This window comes from Megalobrama amblycephala, linkage group LG20 (genome assembly GCF_018812025.1).
Source record: "Megalobrama amblycephala isolate DHTTF-2021 linkage group LG20, ASM1881202v1, whole genome shotgun sequence".
Lineage (NCBI taxonomy): Eukaryota > Metazoa > Chordata > Actinopteri > Cypriniformes > Xenocyprididae > Megalobrama > Megalobrama amblycephala.
This window is the reverse complement of record NC_063063.1, coordinates 14,075,677-14,096,887: the sequence shown is the minus strand read 5'-3', so window position 1 is coordinate 14,096,887 and position 21,211 is coordinate 14,075,677. Positions and strand designations below refer to the sequence as shown.

At 36.0% G+C, this 21,211-nt stretch overlaps 2 protein-coding genes across 2 annotated transcripts in view; one reads left to right on the top strand and one right to left on the bottom strand.

Moving 5' to 3' along the window:
• Nucleotides 1-98: 98 nt before the first annotated feature.
• The window catches only part of si:dkey-220f10.4 (tubby protein homolog), a 22,772-nt gene continuing 1,659 nt past the window's right edge, over nucleotides 99-21,211 (bottom strand). Inside the window, exons 2-14 of the mRNA XM_048170607.1 lie at nucleotides 10,175-10,264; nucleotides 10,041-10,084; nucleotides 9,623-9,779; nucleotides 9,275-9,514; nucleotides 7,281-7,400; nucleotides 6,998-7,135; nucleotides 6,710-6,891; nucleotides 3,732-3,890; nucleotides 3,521-3,633; nucleotides 3,316-3,430; nucleotides 3,123-3,221; nucleotides 2,383-2,554; nucleotides 99-1,589 (exon numbers count right to left, since the gene is read on the bottom strand). Coding sequence (XP_048026564.1) covers nucleotides 1,456-1,589; nucleotides 2,383-2,554; nucleotides 3,123-3,221; nucleotides 3,316-3,430; nucleotides 3,521-3,633; nucleotides 3,732-3,890; nucleotides 6,710-6,891; nucleotides 6,998-7,135; nucleotides 7,281-7,400; nucleotides 9,275-9,514; nucleotides 9,623-9,779; nucleotides 10,041-10,082 — 1,671 coding nt within the window. The 5' untranslated portion in view covers nucleotides 10,083-10,084; nucleotides 10,175-10,264 and the 3' untranslated portion in view covers nucleotides 99-1,455. The remainder of the gene's footprint in view (nucleotides 1,590-2,382; nucleotides 2,555-3,122; nucleotides 3,222-3,315; nucleotides 3,431-3,520; nucleotides 3,634-3,731; nucleotides 3,891-6,709; nucleotides 6,892-6,997; nucleotides 7,136-7,280; nucleotides 7,401-9,274; nucleotides 9,515-9,622; nucleotides 9,780-10,040; nucleotides 10,085-10,174; nucleotides 10,265-21,211) is intronic.
• Nucleotides 14,739-21,175, top strand: snx11 (sorting nexin 11). The gene is given in 8 exon segments (XM_048170609.1): nucleotides 14,739-15,116; nucleotides 15,229-15,283; nucleotides 15,515-15,601; nucleotides 16,809-16,909; nucleotides 17,171-17,266; nucleotides 17,398-17,622; nucleotides 18,556-18,592; nucleotides 18,594-21,175. Coding segments are annotated over 7 exon segments (1,602 nt in total). The 5' UTR covers nucleotides 14,739-15,116; nucleotides 15,229-15,259; the 3' UTR covers nucleotides 19,626-21,175.

The following is a 21,211-nucleotide window of genomic DNA, read 5'->3' as shown; positions in this document are numbered from 1 at the left end:
TTTTACTGCCCCCTACTGGGGGAAAAAATCACTACCATGTTTACAATATTTTACTATATAGGCTACCACGCTACGGTTATCATATCAAATATCTCCAACATAAAAGTAAAAGAATAATGTAGAGCTGTAAGATGAACAAAAGAAGTCGATGTAACCTTATGAAGAGTAACTGAATAAAATTAATAATTCAGCCTTATTTAACAAGGAATGTCAAGCTTTATTTTTCATGTAAACAAAGAAAACAAACAAAAAGGAAATAAAAAGAAAATGATTCGCTTAAACAGTCTTGGAAAATATTTTTAAATGTAGAATTTAAATATGAAACAAATATGAACAAACTTAATACATTTCAAGTTACTAATTGTAGATTCACAAATAGTTACTAAAGCAGATACATTATCTACTGTATACATTGTACTTTCATTTCCGACTGCAAGAACATTTAATATCATAAAGTACTCCAAAGTTTCCCTTTTTAAACGAACAGAAAATACAGGGGCCTGTACCATGAAGCCAGATTAGCTGGCTAGCCAGGTAAGTTTCAGATTAGTTTGCTCCAATCCTGGGTTTTAGGTACCATGAAAATGACTTGGCTTTTAGCGGTGTTCATCGCCATGGTAACTGACGCTCCACGGCTAACCTGCTCCGGGGCAGGTTATGTTCTGGATTAGAGATCTCAAACTGAAATTGGACCAATCAGATGTGAGAAAAGTGACACTGACACATCCAGCGCAGTAAAGTCACGCCCCCAGTTTCACTTTCTCCAAATTAAAGGTCACTATATAGTAAAAACAAATATTTAAAGATAAAATTGTCTGTCTTTAATGATAATTAGAATTATTTTATGATTTATATAATTAGAATATGATCTATATTATTATTAATCCATTTCACACAAGCAATTTTAGTTATTATTAAGCATTTAGTTTAAATGACTATTAATATATATAGATCATATAAGCTGTAGAATCAATAGATAACTCTTTAAAAATGACAACGTGACCTTACATGTATGAGTCTCTATTGCTATATATTAACAAGCAACTATAACTTCACAAGTTTCACTGATAGAGCAAGATAATTTCGTTTATCTGTCCTCTTTCATGGACAAGTATTTTTTTTTAGTGTAAATGCGTCTAAATTCTTAATTTTCTTTAATCTCTTAACCTTCAGCAAGAGTTTTGAATCACGCTGGCTCTCTCGCGAGAAGTGAATCAGAGTTTCTCTCTGTTGCAAGGCCTGTGATTGGCTGTTCACCACTGATGTCACTCATTCATGTGCACGCGCTCCACAAACTCAGGATCAAAGCCTGAGTTGACAGAGAAAGTTGATGATCAGCATCATGGTACCAACAAAGCTGGATTGGAGTGGTTTGGTTTTGTCAACTCGAAACTAATCCTATAACCCTGAGTTTGTTCAACTACCATCATGGTACAGGCCCCACATGAATGAAACTCATTCACAGGCCAGTTTGCCATCAAATGAGGACAGAGTGATGCCAAATGCTTGTAGAGCACACATGGGAAAGCTGTAGTCCATGGAAAACACATCTTCTGCTACCCGGCCAAACTGCATCACGATGTAGTCCACTGAGAGAGATATTCATATTGAGAATTGTAATATTGTCATATATTATTGGATACACTCTTAAAAATAAAGGTTTTTCAACGCAATGTCACAGAAGAACCAATTTTGGATCCCCAAAGAACATTTTAGTGAACAGTTCTTAAAAGAACCATTTTAATAATCTGAAGAACCTTTTTCCACAATAAAGAACCTTATATGGAAAGGTTCCATGCATGAAGTTCTTAAAGGATTAGTTCGCTTTCAAATTAAGGTCAAAGTTTGAACTAAATTGTCATATACAATATGCTAGTGCAAGTATATAACAATTAGTTCAAACTTTGACCTGTGGAGGGCAGTAATACACTTAGCACTATCTACACTGCCAGAATTCTAATAGAGAAGAAGGAGAGCTAGTTCAAGATGAGCATTTATGGTTAAAACGTATATATTTTTTAAAAAATTTTAGAAAATGAGCGATGGTTTCTCTAGATAAGACCCTTATTTCTCGTCTGGGATCGTGTAGAACGCTTTGAAGCTGCAAAGAAACTAATTTTGACCTTCAACCATCTGGAGGCCATTGAAGTCCACTATACGGAGAAAAATCCTGGAATGTTTTCATCAAAAACCTTAATTTCTTTTCGACTGAAGAAAGAAAGACATGAACATCTTGGATGACATGGGGGTGAGTAAATTATCAGGAAATTTTAATTTGAAAGTGAACTAATCCTTTAATAGAACCACTGATGCCGATAAAGAACCTTTATGTTTTAGAGTGTAGCAACTAAGATACAAAGAGAAAAAGAAGGATACACTCACCATTATCTGGATGGACAATCTGAAAGTTTTTCACAGATGCCTGAGTAACTCGGCCATGGAAATTGAGCACATACGACTGAGTTTGCTCATTCCAGCTGGGTGATTTATTTACAAGGGTGACAAGATTCTCTTTGTTACCATTCTCATATCGGGTGAGCAGAGACTCCAGCTCCTGGGACATACGAAAGAGAGTTCCTTATTAATATATACACGATTAACAGTTGTTTTAATCAGTAAATCAAACACATAATGTATTTTATATTCCTTTTTACACTGTGTAAGAAATTTCTCCAAGACTTAAATTACACACTAATGTTCAATAGTTTGGAGTCAGTAAGATTTTTTTTTAAAGAAATTAATACCTTTAATAAGTAAGGATGCATTAAATTGATCTAAAGACATTAATAACATTTATAATGTTATAAACAATTTAAATAGCAAACAAATGCTGTTCTTTTTGAACATTCTATTTATCAAAGAATCCTGAAAAAATGTATCATGGTTTAAAATTGCATTTTAAAAAATATATTAAAATATATAACATTTCACAATATTACTATTTTTACTGTATTTTTGATCAAATATATGCAGTCTTGGTGTGCCTGAGTCTTCTTTCAAAAATATTAAACAATCTTACCGACCCTATGCTTTTGAATGGTAGTGTATTTCCAAAGGAAATATGATATTGCTACAAACGATCAACAAAAAATGGAAACTAGAATCCACAATAACATACTCACACTTTTTGGTCGAATAACGACTCTTTCATCATTCTCGTGCATACCAGGAATTATTACTGTCATTTTCCTGGGACCTTTGAAACCCAGAACATTTTTCTCCTGTGTGACGGTAAAGAAAAAGCTTTTTTTGCAATCACAATAAAGAAAATACATTCACCCTAATGTAGACAACTATGCACAATAAGCATCTTACATAATATATTGCTGCTAGCTCTTGTCGCAGTGCATCTGTTTCTTTGATGAATTGTTTCCTTTCTGGATTCTCGCCATTATCATACACAGTGAATTTAGTCCCCAAGACATTTGACCTGAAGAGATAAATCATATATTTTTGCATGGGCAGAATTACAAACAATAAACGTAATTGTGATAACTTAAGATGCTGTAATGGCACTCACCTGAGTTTGCCTATGTAGCTGTCAGTGTCTCTGGATAAATCTGTAGGATCGATTGATATCAAATAATTTGAAGTTTTGCACTTCTTTCTTTTCCTGCCAGCCATCAGAAAGACCTGCCCACCCAAAACATTGGACAAGAGAATAATGATTTTAAGAGATGAAAAAAGATAGAGATTTTCCACATTTTTCTTACAGTCACACTCCTGCTCACCCTTTTCCCATCCTCCTTTTCCATGTGGAGGTAATATGTGGGATACATCCCTTTTTCCACTCCCCTCCTGTCTCTGGTGATCCTGCACTGAATAGTAACATCTCTTGGAGCAGGACGCATGGCAAACTGTTCTAGATCCTCCAAAGACATAGGAGAGGACTGGACAAAAAAAGAAAAAAACAAGGATTCAGTGCATATAGAAAATCATCATGCCCTTTTGAAATAGTTTGTCGTACAGCCTGAAATCAAAACCCTTACCAAAAAAAAAAAAAAAAAAAAAAAAAAAAAAAAAAAAAAAAAATTTATATATATATATATACAGTACAGTCCAAAAGTTTGGAACCACTAAGATTTTTAATGTTTTTGAAAGAAGTTTCGTCTGCTCACCAAGGCTACATTTATTTAATTAAAAATACAGTAAAAAACAGTAATATTGTGAAATATTATTACAATTTAAAATAACTGTGTACTATTTAAATATATTTGACAAAGTAATTTATTCCTGTGATGCAAAGCTGAATTTTCAGCATCGTTACTCCAGTCTTCAGTGTCACATGATCCTTCAGAAATCATTCTAATATGCTGATTTGCTGCTCAATAAACATTTATGATTATTTTCAATGTTGAAAACAGTTGTGTACTTTTTTTTTTTCAGGATTCCTTGATGAATAGAAAGTTCAAAAGAACAGCATTTATCTGAAATACAAAGCTTCTGTAGCATTATACACTACCGTTCAAAAGTTTGGGGTCAGTAAGAATTTTTATTTTTATTTTTTTGAAAAGAAATTAAAGAAATGAATACTTTTATTCAGCAAGGATGCATTAAATCAATCAAAAGTGGCAGTAAAGACATTTATAATGTTACAAAAGATTAGATTTCAGATAAACACTGTTCTTTTGAACTTTCTATTCATCAAATAATCCTGAAAAAAATATTGTACACAAATATTTTGTACAATTGTACACATTAAATGTTTCTTGAGCAGCAGATCAGCATATTAGAATGATTTCTGAAGGATCATGTGACACTGAAGACTGGAGTAATGATGCTGAAAATTCAGCTTTGCCATCACAGGAATAAATTACTTTGTGAAATATATTCAAATAGAAAACAGTTATTTTAAATTGTAATAATATTTCACAATATTACTGTTTTTACTGTATTTTTAATTAAATAAATGTAGCCTTGGTGAGCAGACGAAACTTCTTTTAAAAACATTAAAAATCTTAGTGGTTCCAAACTTTTGGACTGTACTGTATATATATATATATATATATATATATATATATATATATATATATATATATCCCCTGATTTAATACTTCATAGAGTCACCTTTTGCTTTAATTACAGCCATTAATCTCTTTGGATATGTCTGTACAAGGTTTGCACACCTAGATTGGGGAATATTTGCCCATTTTTCCTTGCAGAATTGCTCAAGTTCAGTTAAATTCTGTGGTGAGCGGCAATGGATGGCTCTCTTTAAGTCCATCCACAGATTTTCTATCGGATTTAAGTCAGGGCTCTGACTTGGCCAAATGTCAAGGAATGTCAAGGACCATTCACCTTCCTATCCTTAAGCCATTGTGTTGTTCTTTTGCCGGTATGTTTAGGATTATTGTCGTGTTGGAAGGTGAATGACCTGCCCATCTTCAGCTGTCTAGTGGAGGGACACAGGTTTTCCTCAAGAATTTGGATGTACTTGACAGCATCCATTTTCCCTTCAATCCTGACCAATCGACTAGTCCCTGCTGAAGAGAAACACCCCCACAACATAATGCTGCCACCACCTTTCTTCACATTAGGTATGGTGTGTTTTGGGTGGTGTGCTGTGTTTGCTTTTCACCAAACATAGCGATTGGATTTCAGTCCAAAAAGGTCAATTTTGGTCTCATCAGACCATATTACCTTTTGCCAGATGGCATCAGAGTCTTCTAGGTGTGATTTGCATAGCGCAAATGAGACTGAGCATGGCAGTTTTTCAGGAAAGGCTTCTTTTTTGCCACCCTGCCATACAGGCCAGCTTTGTGTAAAGTTTGTTATATAGTTATCAGGCCGATCAGTCCCAGCTATTAAAGTGATAGTTCACCCAAAAATGAAAATTCTATCATCATTTACTCACCCTCAAGTAGTTCCAAACCTATATAAATTTCTTTGTTCTATTGAACATAAAGGAAGATATTTTGAAGAATGTGTTAAACTGAACAGTTCTGGGGCACCATTGACTTCCACAGTAGTTTTTTTCCCCTACTATAGAAGTTATTGGTGTCCCAAAGTGGCCTGGTTACAAACTTTCTTCAAAATATCTTTTGTGTTCAGCAGAACAAAGAAATTTATACAGGTTTAGAACAACTTGAGGGTGAGTAAATGATGACAGAATTTAAATTTTTTGGTGAACTATCCCTTGCAAGTCCTGCAAAGTTGCCTTTGGCCTCTTGGTAGCTTCTCTGATCAATGTCCTCCTGGCTCAGTCATCCAGTTTGGACGGACGGCCTGATCTAGGCAATGTGTTGGTGGTGCCATATGCTTTCCACATCTTAATGATGCTTTGAACAGTACTCAGAGTGATAGCTGAAGCCTTCAAAATGTTTTATAGCCTTCTTATGCCTTTCTACAACTTTATCCCAAAAGCCTTTTGAAAGCATTTTCCCAACCATGGTGAATTCTTTGCAGTACCATGCACTTCTAACAGTGGAATCTTCAAGAAAAAGCTGGTCTTACTCTGAAGTAATCAAAACCACTACACTTCATGTCAGGTTGGGCAGTTAGACTGGTGTTTGATCTGGAAGATGATTGGTTGCATCTGAGCAAGTTTATAATGGTATACTCTAAGGGGCTGATCACTTTACCAATGATGATGAGGGTTATAATGTGTACATACAGCTCAAAAAAGTTAGACTTAATTTATTTTATTTTCCAGGGTGTAATGTGACAAAAGGTAAACAAATCTTTACAAATCTTGAATTACAAATCTTACCTTTCCCATGTCCAGAGAGTCACTGTCAGAAGAAGGCTCCTTATAGTTGGAGTTTAAAGAAGCAATATCGTTATTTTTTGCTCCATTTTTAGACTTCTTTGAGGTTTTTCTAGCTTTGCTCTTCTTGTCCTCCTCTTCTTCATCCTGTTTTTCTTCCTCACTATCACTGAGATGACATCTCACTACAATGACAGAAAACTAACTTTACCAAACAGGCCAAAAAAAAGGTTAATATGAAGAATATATATATATATATATATATATATATTTTTTTTTTTTTTTTTTTACTTGGCTTCAGCTGTTGTTGTTTCTTTGGTGTGGGAGGGATGGGGCTCTTTGTCCAGTCTTTTCTTTCATCCTCACTCTCTGATTCAGGTTTTTTCTCTTCATTAACATTGAATTCCACCACTGAATCAGTCTGAATTGCTGAAAAATACAACAAGCTGGAATGTTAACAACACAAATGTATGGTTATTTCCTATTTATGGATGAGGCACTGGCCTGTGCTACAGGAAATGGCCTTTAACTTGTGTCATGCTTAACAATGGAGACACATCTCCGGTACACTTACAAGACTGTTCCCCCGTCTGCGCTTTCTCCTTAGATTCATTTGTCTTATCCTTCTTCTTCACTGTTTTTTTCTCTTTCCCTTCATTTTCCTCAGCCTCTAATGCAAGTTTTGGTTCAAGTACTAGAATGTGCAATTAAACAGAATGTAAAGACACATCTATGGAAGTTTGTTTTTGCCATGAAATTAAAAATTACAAAAAGTAATTGTGACTTTTTATTTCAAACTCGCAATTCCTATTTCGGGTCTCCTTGCGCCTGAATGAACACAGTTCAGAACACAGTTCTCTTAAACACAGTTGATTATGTCTTAAGTGAAACAGTTGAGAAAAAAATCGGATGTGTATCATGATATTGGATCCATGCATTAGCTCTTAAAGTGACAGCAGCCTATAAATTCCTGCTGCTTACTATGTCATTAATGTTAATCAAACAACAAAACACAGCTTTAACAAAGATTAATCTACATTTAATTTAAACACTTAACACTTATAGTGTTATTTTACATTTAAAGGTGCCCTCGAATGAAAAATTGAATTTATCTTGGCATAGTTAAATAACAAGAGTACAGTACATGGAAAAGACATACAGTGAGTCTCAAACTCCATTGTTTCCTCCTTCTTATATAAATCTCATTTGTTTAAAAGACCTCCGAAGAACAGGCGAATCTCAACATAACACCGACTGTTACGTAACAGTCGGGGTGTACGCCCCAATATTTGCATATGCCAGCCCATGTTCCCAACATTATGAAAGGCATTAGACAAGGGCAGCCAGTAACGTCTGGATCTGCACAGGTGAATCAACAGACTAGGTAAGCAAGCAAGAACAATAGCGAAAAATGGCAGATGGAGCAATAATAACTGACATGATCCATGATATCATGATATTTTTAGTGATATTTGTAAATTGTCTTTCTAAATGTTTCGTTAGCATGTTGCTAATGTACTGTTAAATGTGGTTAAAGTTACCATCGTTTCTTACTGTATTCACGGAGACAAGAGCCGTCGCTATTTTCATTATTAAACACTTGCAGTCTGTATAATGCATAAACACAACTTCATTCTTTATAAATCTCTCCAAGAGTGTAGCTTTAGTCTTTAGCCACGGAGCACAGCCTCAAATTCATTCAGAATCAAATGTAAACAATATAACAGTATACAATACTAACATAATCCGACGCATGCATGCCGCATGCATGACGAACACTTTGTAAAGATCCATTTGATGGTTATATTAGCTGTGTAAACTTTGTTTATGCACTGTTCAAGGCAAGCGCAAGCTCCGTGGGCGTGGAGCACAAGAATTAAAGGGCCAGTAGCCCTGAATCGGCTCATTTATAATGATGCCCCAAAATAGGCAGTTAAAAAATTAATTTAAAAAAATCTATGGGGTATTTTGAGCTGAAACTTCACAGACACATTCAGGGGACACCTTAGACTTATATTACATCTTTTTTTTAAAAAGTTCTAGGGCACCTTTAATGATTACATACCTGAATACTACAGTTAGATCTTACTTTATTTGTAACTTTGTTATATTGTATTTAACCGTGCTTGTAATTTGCGTATCCGAAAAATGATCCAATCCGTGACTCAAAAACCGTAATATGATTTTTTTTTGTGATCCGTCGCACCATTAATTGTAATTATTATGATCACAAATTGTAATAATTGCTTTAATTACCTCATTGTTTCTGCCTAAATGAATACACAGTGTTAGATAACTGCATGATTTGTATTATCTTAGAACTGTACATTTTTGACATATGGACATTACTTTGACACAGATTACTCTAAATTATAATGTAGAAACATGCATTTTGAAACAATATATTTTGTGAAAAGCACTTTACAAATAAATGTGAAATGAATTGAATATAAAATCACAATTGTGAGATATAAACAATTGTGAGATATAAAGTCGCAATTACAATTCCATACACATCACAATAAGGCAGCTATAAAAAGGATAATTGAAAATAGTGAAAACACGTACATTTGGTTTGCCCCTTCTTCACAGCCTTCTTCTTAGTTTTCTTTCCATCTGCTTGGCCCTCTGTGTCTAAAGTGCATTTATCGCTGAGCTGCGGGCTGATCTCTAGATCAATTTTCTTAGTGATGACTGGAACAGAAAGAGCTGCCTCTTCCGATATCTCTTCTGCCCTGGATGAAATGTTCAGTTCTCCTAAACAAATTTCTTCCACTGTGTTTTCATAAATCTGCTCAGATTGTGTGTCTGATAAGAAAAATGCAGGGTGTTATTTTCTGTAAGGCTCTACAAAATGAAAATAATTACTAATAAACAAATATATGTTAACAACGAGATTCTGGTTAGTGTACGAACCATTGAGGGAAGTGTTGCTCTGAGATTGGCTTATCAATAAAGCTGTATCATCAGCCTCAGCTTTCTGTTTACGTGTCTTGGGACGAATGTCATGATTCGCTGTGACCATCCGGGCATCTGCTCTTCTTCTTTGTTGTTTCTTGATTAAAAGCGAACGCTATGAGAGATGACATGATAAAAACATCCAGTTATTATATTATAGAGCATCTGCAATGCCATTAAGTATAGATACATATCCTCAAAACATAATGAAGTAGAAATAGTTTCATAATATATTATGTGGATTAGTGTAAAAAAAAATTTTTGTATTTGTTTTCATTATTTAACTTTTAATTTGACAATAATGTCATAGGTAAAATAATACTGAAAAACATATAAGTGAACGTCTAATCAAAACATACTAATTTCTGACACTCACCTGATTGTCCAGCTTCTGCTGTCGGACCTCTGCGTCCTCCATTTCTTTTGTGAAAAAGAACAAATTTCAACATTTTGGCAGTACTAAATAATTTATACAAATGACCCAATATGTTGTTATTGTCAGAAACTCACCAGCTCGAATACACGCTCAAAGCAGCTATCAAATGAAATAAACTTCTCATTGTCACTGTCTGTCTCAGCAGCTCCATATGACATCCCCACCTGCATGCAACAGAAGCTAAAGAAGATTACAGCGGATAAAGTTCTTACGCTCAACGCTCCACTGAGACGCCACGTAGAATGGATCCTTCAGCATCATTGACATCAGAGACTATTTAATGACTCTTAAGTGCTGAAAACACAATCAATATCATAATATTACAAGATATCGGTTGTATAATACCATATGAATATGCACCCTTGAGTAAAAATAAGTCTTTTATGCAAGACTAAGTGTTTTCTTTTTATGCATGTTTATCCCACATTACAATTGCAAATTCTAATGATATAAGGATTTAAAATGCACAATATTGCAGGAAATTAGGCCTATTTCTTTATATAAGGTTCTTGCAGCTATGGCAAGACACTACAGGGAAAACAGGAAAGAAAGTAAAAAAAATGTATCAAGATTTGTTTGCCTAGTGTTCATTGTATTGTAGTTGTAGATACAATTATTTGACTTACATAACCTGAAGAAGCTGTTTAATTTGATGCTTTGCTTGCATGCTAACTTCAAACCCACATGCTAAAACAGTTAGCTATTTTATGGTTTGTTTGGGGTTGGGGATAGTTGTAACAGTTCATTAAAAATTTTACAATCAACCCCTCATGATGATTTCAATGAAACTAGTTATCAGTCATATCCTCTGTTAAAGGTGCTCTAAGTGATGTCACGCGTTTTTAGGCCAAAAATTTTTTTGTCACATACAGCAAACATCTCCTCACTATCCGCTAGCTGCCTGTCCCCTGAACACACTGTAAAAAACGCGGTCTCTGTAGTCGCCACAAGCTCCTGAAAATGGCAATAAAAACAAACTGGTGCAGCCTGGACCACAAAACATAATAAACATGCTCCAGCCAATAACCGACAAGAATGATTTTAAATGCGCGTTCATGACTGTTTCAGGAAGCACGGAGGGGAGGGGGAGGAGGAGGAGGGAGGGTCTAGCTAGCCTCTGTTTTGTTTGACAAAACTTCGAACGACAACAGGAAGTTACTCCACCCAGGATCGCTTAGAGCACCTTTAAGGCAAAGTCACATGAGTTTTGTTTTTTGTTTGTTTGTTTTGTTTTATTTGCTAGGGTTTTATGTGGTAAATGTGTTCCCAATGTAGTTTATGTGCATGTCTTGTCGGATTAAAAAAATCTGCTAAATTGAGTACATAAGTTTTTTTGTGCACATTTTTAGAATTTATGCACATCTCTGCGTTTCCATCCAGCATGTTTTTTATGTGCTATCCCAAATGTCACATAAAAATAGGTGGGTGGCAACATACTGTAGCTAGTGACTAAACACTTATGTCACAGGAATACAGTACACACACACACACACAAACACATACGAGGTAGAAGAGATGAAGTAGAAGGAGAAGCAGAAGAAGAAGCAGCAGAAGTAGAAAGAGAAGCAGTAAGAGTAGAAGCAGAAGGCAAAAGCAAGAAGTGAAGAGCAAAATAAGAGCACTTACACCCCCTTAAACTTGTATTTTGGTATTTTGAAACATACTTATCCTTTATGTCAATAGTGTAACGACTAGGTCAGAGTGACTGGTCAAATGTCAAAGAATAGACACAGAAGGTGATGTTTTGACACCTTTAAGAGAATATTGCAGATCTTGCATTATCTCATGTCTGCAGAGATGGAAACAGACATATTTTGATATGAAGGTACATCACACTCAATCTTACAGCTCAGAAGAGACACCAAAAGATCTTACATTTGGAAATATTCAAACATAGCAGAGAATATAGTAGAAAATATATAATACGATTAACGAAATCAATAACATGTCAGAGAATAATAATATATAAATAATAATTAATAAAACAAATAATATGAATAAATACATATCATAAACATTGACCAATTTGAATCAAGCCTGCCACACAAGTCCTGAAAAGTGAAGCCAAAGCGTCTCGATCACCCCCAGGAGGCTGGAAGAGGTATAGATCATAAACCCCGCCCACTCTATGAAACGTAATGGAACGCGAGACAAACTAAACAAGCAAATTACACTTTAAACATTTTTTTTTCTCCCCCAAAAATGGTTTCTGACATTTTATGCAGTTTTTATCATGCTGATGTTAGTTCAAGTGTTCGTTCTTTAAATAAATTTGGTTTTAGTTGATGCTATAAAAACGGGGGTGAGGCGTCATGATTGACAGCTGAGGTTGACAGCTTTTCTAAGTGTCACTGAGGCGCCAACCGACTTTTTTTCTGAGGTGAGGAGATTGGAGCTTTAAAGGTGCTAAAGAGGATGTTTTGTTTTATACATTTTTGCAATATTACTTGAAACTGTCTTTATTAACTGATAAAAGACTATTTATTAGGTGCACTGAAAGGAATAATATTAATATACATCATCTGTGCACGAGGTAGGGCCTTAAAAACATCAGCCAATCGTTTACGCGATCATCGCATAAACGATTGGCCCTCTGGCTTGTCAATCACTGCCGTGACGTTCCTTGTGAGAGACGAGCGCGGCTGCGTGCTCCAGTAACTTTCCACACTCCACAGGCGCCGCATGCAATGTTTTTGTCAGGAGACAGGAGTAACAACTGCAGATTATGAGTTACCTGCGGTGAGTCCGACATAATGAATCCACTAACACGACACAGCGAATGCCGGTGGTAAACACTCGTGTTCCAATAGACACCTTAAAAGTTTGTAAACATTTCAATGTTTCTTAGTGGGCGGGGCTTAGCTGGAGGCAAAAAGAGACGCTGGACTCAATGTTGACAAGCGTAAGCGAGCATGTTTTAGGAGGGATTTATTAAACATAGATGCAGAAGAAGGTTCAGAACTGTCCGAATATGTACAGTCACTGACTCTGCGGGACCGTGACATCTATTTTTGTAAATTAACTTAACTTTTGGATATTTCCTAGACAACATATGAATTACTTTCGGGTGGTTCAGGGAATTTTGTCAAGGATTATTGTCTAATGTAACCTAACGCTGGGCTAACTATGATCTATTGCTGTATGTTTGTTTAACATTTAAGCTAGCTAGTGCGCTGAAAGTTGGCGACTTTTCACCTATAAAACAGAAACTTGCTGATTTGTACTAGATAAAACCAACACACCATTACATATGCATCGATTATTTTACCTGATATGAAGTGTGCACTGCAAACACGAGTATTATTTATGATCGTCTCCGTCCAGTCTGTACACCGTATTGCATTCAACCACAATTATCTTTTTGATTTCTGTGAAGGAATGTCTGCCGGGATCTGGTAAAACTTTAGTTTTGAACCAAAAGTCCTGTTCCTTCTCTTCTGGCAGCCAAAAACACAACAAGACGACATTTTAAAGTCAAAACCTCAAACTTTTAGCGCGCCTGCTATGAGTTCTTATTTATGTTTTGCCTCCAGCTAGAGCGGTGACGTCACAGTGACGTAGGCGATTAAGGGGTCTATACTCTATCACCTTTAACTTTAATTTCAGCTGTTTATTTCACACCAAAACGATGAGTTGTTCTGAGCGTGGGTGGGGCCTTGATATCGCGGCTCCACTTCACGCTCACTACTGCGCAGACTCGGGCTCCAAGTTCACTATGCGCAGACTCGAGACTCAAGATGTCAGCGCCATATTGGCACATTGGCGGCTTCACTTACTACAATGGAAGAGAGTGAGGATGCGTCGTCCATTTTTTTTTTTACAGTCTATGTTTTGGATACACCAAAACTCATACAGGTTTGGAACAACTAGAGGGTGATTAAGTGATGACAATTTTTATTTTTTATTTTTGAGTGAACTATCCCTTTAAGGGAGGAGAGGGTGCTTGAGTTCTCCCCAGCTCTACAGCGCCCCCGAATTTTCCCACTGTGGTTAAAAATGTAACTGCAGCGCGCTCTTATTTTCACGTCACCTATGGTGTATATTAGTCTGGCATCAGATCAGCAACTAATTGGCATGTCTGCTCTTTCTATGGGAGTAGCGTATCAAATTAATGAAAGTATAAATCCTTTAGTTTAAACGTAAACTGTGTTTCCTTCATTGGTTAGACTCTACACATTACTTTCTTTTCCTCTCTGGAATTCCTACACAACTTGTAATATTTTAAAACAACATTAGGAGGCAAAGCATGCTAATATTTCATAAGCAGACTAACTACCCGAACACTAGACGGCAGTATCTCACCCCAGCTTGTTTACATCACAGCTGAAGAAAAAGGAAACTGGTCACGTTACTCGCTTACTCTCAGTAATGATTTGGACGTGTTTTTCTTATCTCTTATCTGTTTTATTTGTGTATGTAGTACAATCTAAGTGAAATAACATACATTTTTTTTTACGATCGGATGGGGTGAAGGTAACTTAATGGTTTTACTTTATTTTTTTGACGTTCGTATCTATTAGCTCATTAACGCGCGCTAGCTGTATTACAACCTGGAAATAAAGCACTACTACAGTAAGTATCATACTTAACAACATAAATATAAAGCGAAAACGTCTCTTCTAACTAGAGTAAGAAGTGTTGTGATTGATAACAGACAAGAAGTTATCGAGTACATTAATGCCAAAGTGTTCCTCTTAACAGGACTGCTAAAATTAACATGTTCAGTTTCTATGCATTTACCCTGTAATCACGAGTAAATCACATTATTGACGACAGAACTGAAGAATAGTAATGATTAATGGCTTTTTAGAGGAAGAGGAGTGGCAGATGATTCATCGCAACGGTTAAAAGAGTGAGTCAGGAGACGTTTGTCCCCTAGATACTCAAAATCAACAATTTCTGATGGTTTTGGAGAGTAGACCGCACCAAGTCCGAGAAATCTATTGATTTCAACCTTTATGGATTTGTAAATAAATTTGCTTTTTTCAAATTACGGAAAGCTAAAGACAAAATAATGTGAGTAAATATACTTAGTAAAACATGCATGATAAGGGATGGTTGTTGTTGTTGTTGTTGTTGTTATTGTGGTGGTTGTGGTTGAAGACTCATGTTCACTGTTTTTCCACAGATGTCCATTGTGCCGTGTTACCTCTGGTAGGATGATCAAAAGTCAAGAGCAAGATGTAAGATCTCTTATTCTTTCCAGTTTGGCTGTGTTATGGGCAATGACAGATCTGAATATTGTACTAAAATTCCTAAGCAATGAGATCTTATGGGTCAAAGATATTGAAGTCGTACAGATATTGAGGCTTAGACGATGGGCTGCAGGATTTTCTTTTTAAAGGTATAAAATGTCATAAATGTTTGATAACTGTACGTTTTGATATTAAAATGTTCCTTAATTTTTTCTTTAGGAATTCATTGCAGTGAGAGTTCAGGATCCTCGTGTTCAGAACGAAGGGTCGTGGAACTCATATGTGGACTTCAAAATTTTCCTTCATGTGAGTATTTCTGTCTCAAGGATTTCTAATAATATAACCAAATTACAATCTAATAATGTGACTCTAACCATGTTCCTAAGACTTTTTAATATTTCATTGAGCAGTTTTACTTAAAAACAGTGGTCAGTTGCTTAAACGTCTTAGACTAGTCTTAAAAGTTAAAAGACTTAAAAATTTTTAAAGTCATTACATAAAAAGGTAGATCAGTCTAATTTGAATTGGAAAAGACTGATTACCGCTTGATAGTTCACCCAAAAATGAAAATTCTCTCATCATTTACTCAAACCTGTATAAATTTCTTTGTTCTTCTGAACACAAAGGAAGATATTTGAAAGAATTTCAGTAACTAAACAGATCTCACCCCCCCATTGACTATCATAGTAGGAAAAATAAGTACTGTGGTAGTCAGTGGGGGGCAAGATCTGTTTGGTTTCTGACATTCTTCCAAAAAGATATTTTAGAATATATATATATATATATATATATATATATATATATATATATATATATATATATATATGTATATGTAATAGAATATTTTAGAACTTCTGATATTAGAAGGAAGATGCCTTTGTGTTCAGCAGAACAAAGAAATTCATACAGGTTTGTAACACCTTGAGGGTGAGTAAATGATGAGAGAATTTTCATTTTTGGGTGAATTATCCCTTTAACTGCTAGTTGGTCAAACTAGTTCTTAAGACACAGTCTTAATAACATAGTGGCTGAGTTTATGCATCTGGCCCCAAATTTAGATGTTACGATGACAATGTTATAAAGAATTTCTTAACAAAAACTTTATATGTATACAAATGATTGGTAGTTCTGTATTGTTTACAGTAGTGGTGTTGACTGATTCAGTCACAGCTGTGTCCTCGTTTCATTATTTGTGGAGTTTGATGGGAGTTTCTGCCTCATTGTTTTTTATTATCTTTACCCTTTTAATGACATTCTAGAGAGCAGGCTGTGCTAAGTCTGAAATACTGTACATAATGCAATTTAATGAACAGCAAATAAGATGCATGCTGCTTAAGTGAAAAGTTTGATGCGTAATACTTCTGTTAATAAGAAGACGGTAATTTCAAAATGACCAAATATTGGCAGATATGTTGTTCTTATGTTATTCTTCTGTTGTTCAGCAGTTGTTTTTGTCAGGTCTCATGTTAACTGTATCAGTGATCTGATTTGGTTACTTGGTTTCATTTATCAGACAAACAGTAAAGCATTCACTGCCAAAACATCCTGTGTGAGGCGAAGATACAGCGAGTTTGTGTGGTTGAAGAAAAAGCTACAAAAGAACACTGGTCTCGTGTAAGTTCCTTTGCACAAACGCTGTCTCAGCCAATGTGCTTCATTAAAAAAATGTTTTTAAATATATACTTATTGGAAATCATTTGTCAGATATGCCAATTAGAAATTCAAATAATTCAGTTTAAATGGACTGTAAGCAATGTTACTGTACTGCCATGTCATAGGGATGTTTTCTATTCCAATAAAAAATAAAATAAAGCAGTGCCTTTTAATCTTTAAAATTTTCCAGTTACCCATAATGCATTGCGGTATTTTTCCCAGGCCTGTTCCTGATCTTCCCAAAAAGTCTATCTTCTCATTTATTAACGATGACTTCATTGAAAGAAGGAGAAAAGGTCTTCAGAGCTTCTTGGATAGGTCAGTCTAGCTCTTTAGTCAATCTTCTAGTGTTTTCTGGTGTTAACAAATGAAAGAAACAAAAATAGCATTACAGAAATATTATTTGAATGTTAAACACACAGTTTCTGGCATTTCGTCTTCATCTACAGGGTGCTGCACATGACGGTATGCCTGTCAGATAGCCAACTCCATCTTTTCCTGCAGACTCAGCTTCCTGTCAAGCACATTGAGGACTGTGTGCAGGGTCACACCCCTTACACTGTGACAGAGGCCATTCTGAATTATGCTTCCTCCAACCTCGGCTGGGTCCAGGAGGAAGAGGGCGGGGCCCAAGAATTATGGCCCACCCCTGTTCCATATGAATCTGTAGAGAGGTAAAAAACGGTCGTAATGACATAAAGCATGTGATGTTGTAACATCAAGGGTGTTTTCAGACCTGTAGATCATTTGCTTTGTTTCCGAAACAGGGACTGTTGCATTTTCTTCTTGGTTCGGTTCGCTTTCACAAGGCAACGTTTCAAGAGCGTACCAAAATGTGTTTATGCAAGTCTACGTCATCCATCAAGATGGATTGACAAACACATGTCAATCAAGACACATACAAACACTTATACGAATGTAGCAATCATTCTCTCTCTAACTTATAAATTATTTATATTTAATTATATTAATATACATTCAGCCTATATAATAAGACAAAAGTCTTTGAGGTCTAAACAACTATATTCTGACCTAAAAAATCTTAAAACTATATTCCGTCACACAATAATAAAATGGAGAAGTCTATATTCCGTGACACAATAACAGTAATAATATTAATTGGGTTAAGTGGGTTTGCTCTTCTGCTGTTGACGCTCACTGTGACAGATGCTTCCAGCATAGATCCAACAACAAGCGAAATGATACAAGTTGTGAAAAAACGGTTAGCGTGATGATACTGGGGGAATGTCGCATGGCTGAAGGAGGCTCTCAGCCAATCAAATTCAAGTTCCAGAATAAACTGCTGCTGCTATTTATATAACACATTTCCCGTTATGAATTATGATACCGTTTGGTTCGTTGGTCCGTTGGTCCGTTGGGTATGATTGCTTTCCTGAACCTCCCCAGAGTTAGTTTTATATCAGGCTGAGACCCCCTCGTTCAGGCGATCTCGGAGTGATTGTTTTGGTTCAGATCCAAACATGCCTAAACGAACCGACCTAATGAATAAAACACACCAGGCTCCAAAAAAAAAAATGCTCCAAACAAGCCAGGTGTGAAAATGCCCTAAAAACACTTAATTCCTAATGATATACTTCTCTCCGCAGCCCAGCTCCACACCTCCCTTCATTACAGAGTCCAGGAAGCCACATTCAGTGGACCTCCAAATGAACTTACAGACGTTTCAGACGCCGAGTCAAGACTGAGTGATACAGACCAAACTGCACATGACCTGAAGCAGGTTATTGTCCATGAACAGCTGCCTCAGGAGGGAAAGAGTTGCATTAAACTAGTAGTTGAAGTCCATCCGAACCTTGTTGGTTCTGTAGATACTGAGGAAGAGGGTGGAATCATTGGATCAAATGAGGTCACCAAAGATCTACAAGGGTATGATTGTGAATATCCTGCTCCACAGATAGACGGACACCTTGAAGACAAGCCTTGGCAAAAAGATACAAGCAATGAAGAGGATCTTGATCAAGAAATGTCTGCTGGCGAAGATGTTGTTGACATTACCTCAGTAGATGGAGTCATTGAGGAAAAGACTCTTGGTGTTCTCAATGAGGCAAAGAAGGGAGGTCAAGACGTTGGACTTGAACAGGACAGCACTGAGAGACAAACCCCTAAAAACGACCTTTATGAAGAAGATCCAAGAGTAAGGATCCATAATAATGAAGTAACTCTGGATCTCAGTGCTGTCAATGAAGACAGTGCTGAGAATCACAGAGAGACCGTACTAGAAAGTGCAGCTATTACTGTAGATGTTGCACTCCATGATGTTGCTTGTGAGGAGAACATGCCAGATACTAAAGATCATGATAAACCAGAGATAACGGAGAACCATACAGTCCAAGAGAATGGACTCAGTGATGAAGACTACAGCGAAGATGCTGCTGTCCAGGAAGAGGCCATGAATGTGAATGAGGAGCATGTTGGTGAAGTGAACAAGCTCAATGCAAAATGTCATCAGCCTAGCAGTGGCATTTTGATACTTGAGGGAATTGAGGAAGCAGTGAGCACACAAACCGCCTCCGTGACAGAGAACGTCAGCAACCTTGATGCAAATACTGCTGATGACAACATGTTTATTTTAAAAGCCATAGAGACTGATTCAAAGCAATGTCAGGAGATGGACAGTCATATGATCATCACTACCCACCAACCAGATACTAACTAATTCTTATGGGAATTATTACAGTCATAGACTGGACCTATAGTGTTCAAAGAGCCCGTTCTTTCTCAGTCAACATACAAGACTGTTCTCTCAAAATGAGTGAGTGAATGTAATTAGAAACGGAAGAACACATCACGTTTTTCTGCATTGATCCACAGTTGATGTTGCAGACTGTTTACAGAAGATACACTGAATGATTAGACAGGCTGTTTTTCCCAACAAACAATGTGAACAAACAGAGATAATGCACTTACTAATGTGCCATTCAGGATTGTGAGCAAATTGCACATGCAACACATAATTCTGAATCCATGGTAGCGGGTGTGAAAGGGAACTGTATAAAGAGCAGCATACATCACTATGGCACCTTGATTCTAATTTTCATCAGAGATTTTTGTGGTTGTATGATTTTTTTTTGCTACTTTATCATCGACCAAGATGAAGATCTATTGTAGCATTTTCAAAACCCAATTTTGATTGACTTGTCACTTTCTAAAGCACTTCCCTTTTTTCACCAATGGTAAAAACATGTTTGCTCAGCTGGAACTTTGGGTACTTTAAGGGAAAGTTCGCCCAAAAATGAAAATTCTGTCATCATTTACTCACCCTCATGTTGTTCCAAACCTGAAGGACTTCCTTCGGTGAAACACAAGAAGATATTTGGAAAAATGTCTGTTTTTCTGTCCAATGTTGTTTTGGACCCCATTGAAATTTATTGTATAAACAAAACAAAAAAACAGTATTTCAAAATATCTTCTTTTGTGTTTCACTGAATAGAGAAAGTCATAGAGGTTTTGGAACTCCATCAGGGTGAGTAAATGATGACAGAATTAGCTACTATCAGTTTGGAATCAGTGTGGTTGTTCAGAGTGTTTATTATTTCAGGGTCTTTGGTATTTAATTTCCTTGTTGCTTAATTTATGGTCAGAACACTAATTTCCATACAAAAACTTTATGAGCTAAGAAAAAAACCCAGATACATATAAATTACAGTGCACCTTGTTTGCAATGAAAATGTATTTTATTTTCCTCTTCCTAACTTAACGTTACACAAGGTTGTTAGTACACTGCTCATTGACTGTTTGTCTGTATTCTGCTGTGATGTTACAATGGCTGCCTATAATGCTAATATGGGAACAGAAATGTACTCAAAAGGGACTTATTGTTGATTAACAGGAAAGAGAACTTCTTTATTTCCTTAAATAAGGTAATCTCTTATCACACACAGGTGTTTTTTGCAAATCAGCACAGTACGATTAGGAACGCACAATAGCATTAACAAAAAAAAAAATGAAGCTAAGTTATAATTTTATGTTTTAAAGGATTTTTAAGTTACAGTTTTTAACAGTTTGAATTTTTACATTTTATTCATAGTTGTGAAGAGTGTAAGAACATCTCAATCGACCTCACGCCACGTGGAATGTGGTTTTACATTCATTTGAAGAGCCACCACACCTGTCAGTCTTGACTACATTTTACAGATGCTCAACACTGTATGTTTGGATTGTGTTTACTAACAGCAAACCAATAAAGAAAATGTGGCTAAAATGAAACTGAATGTCCTCTGATCCATGAGAGAACACAACAGA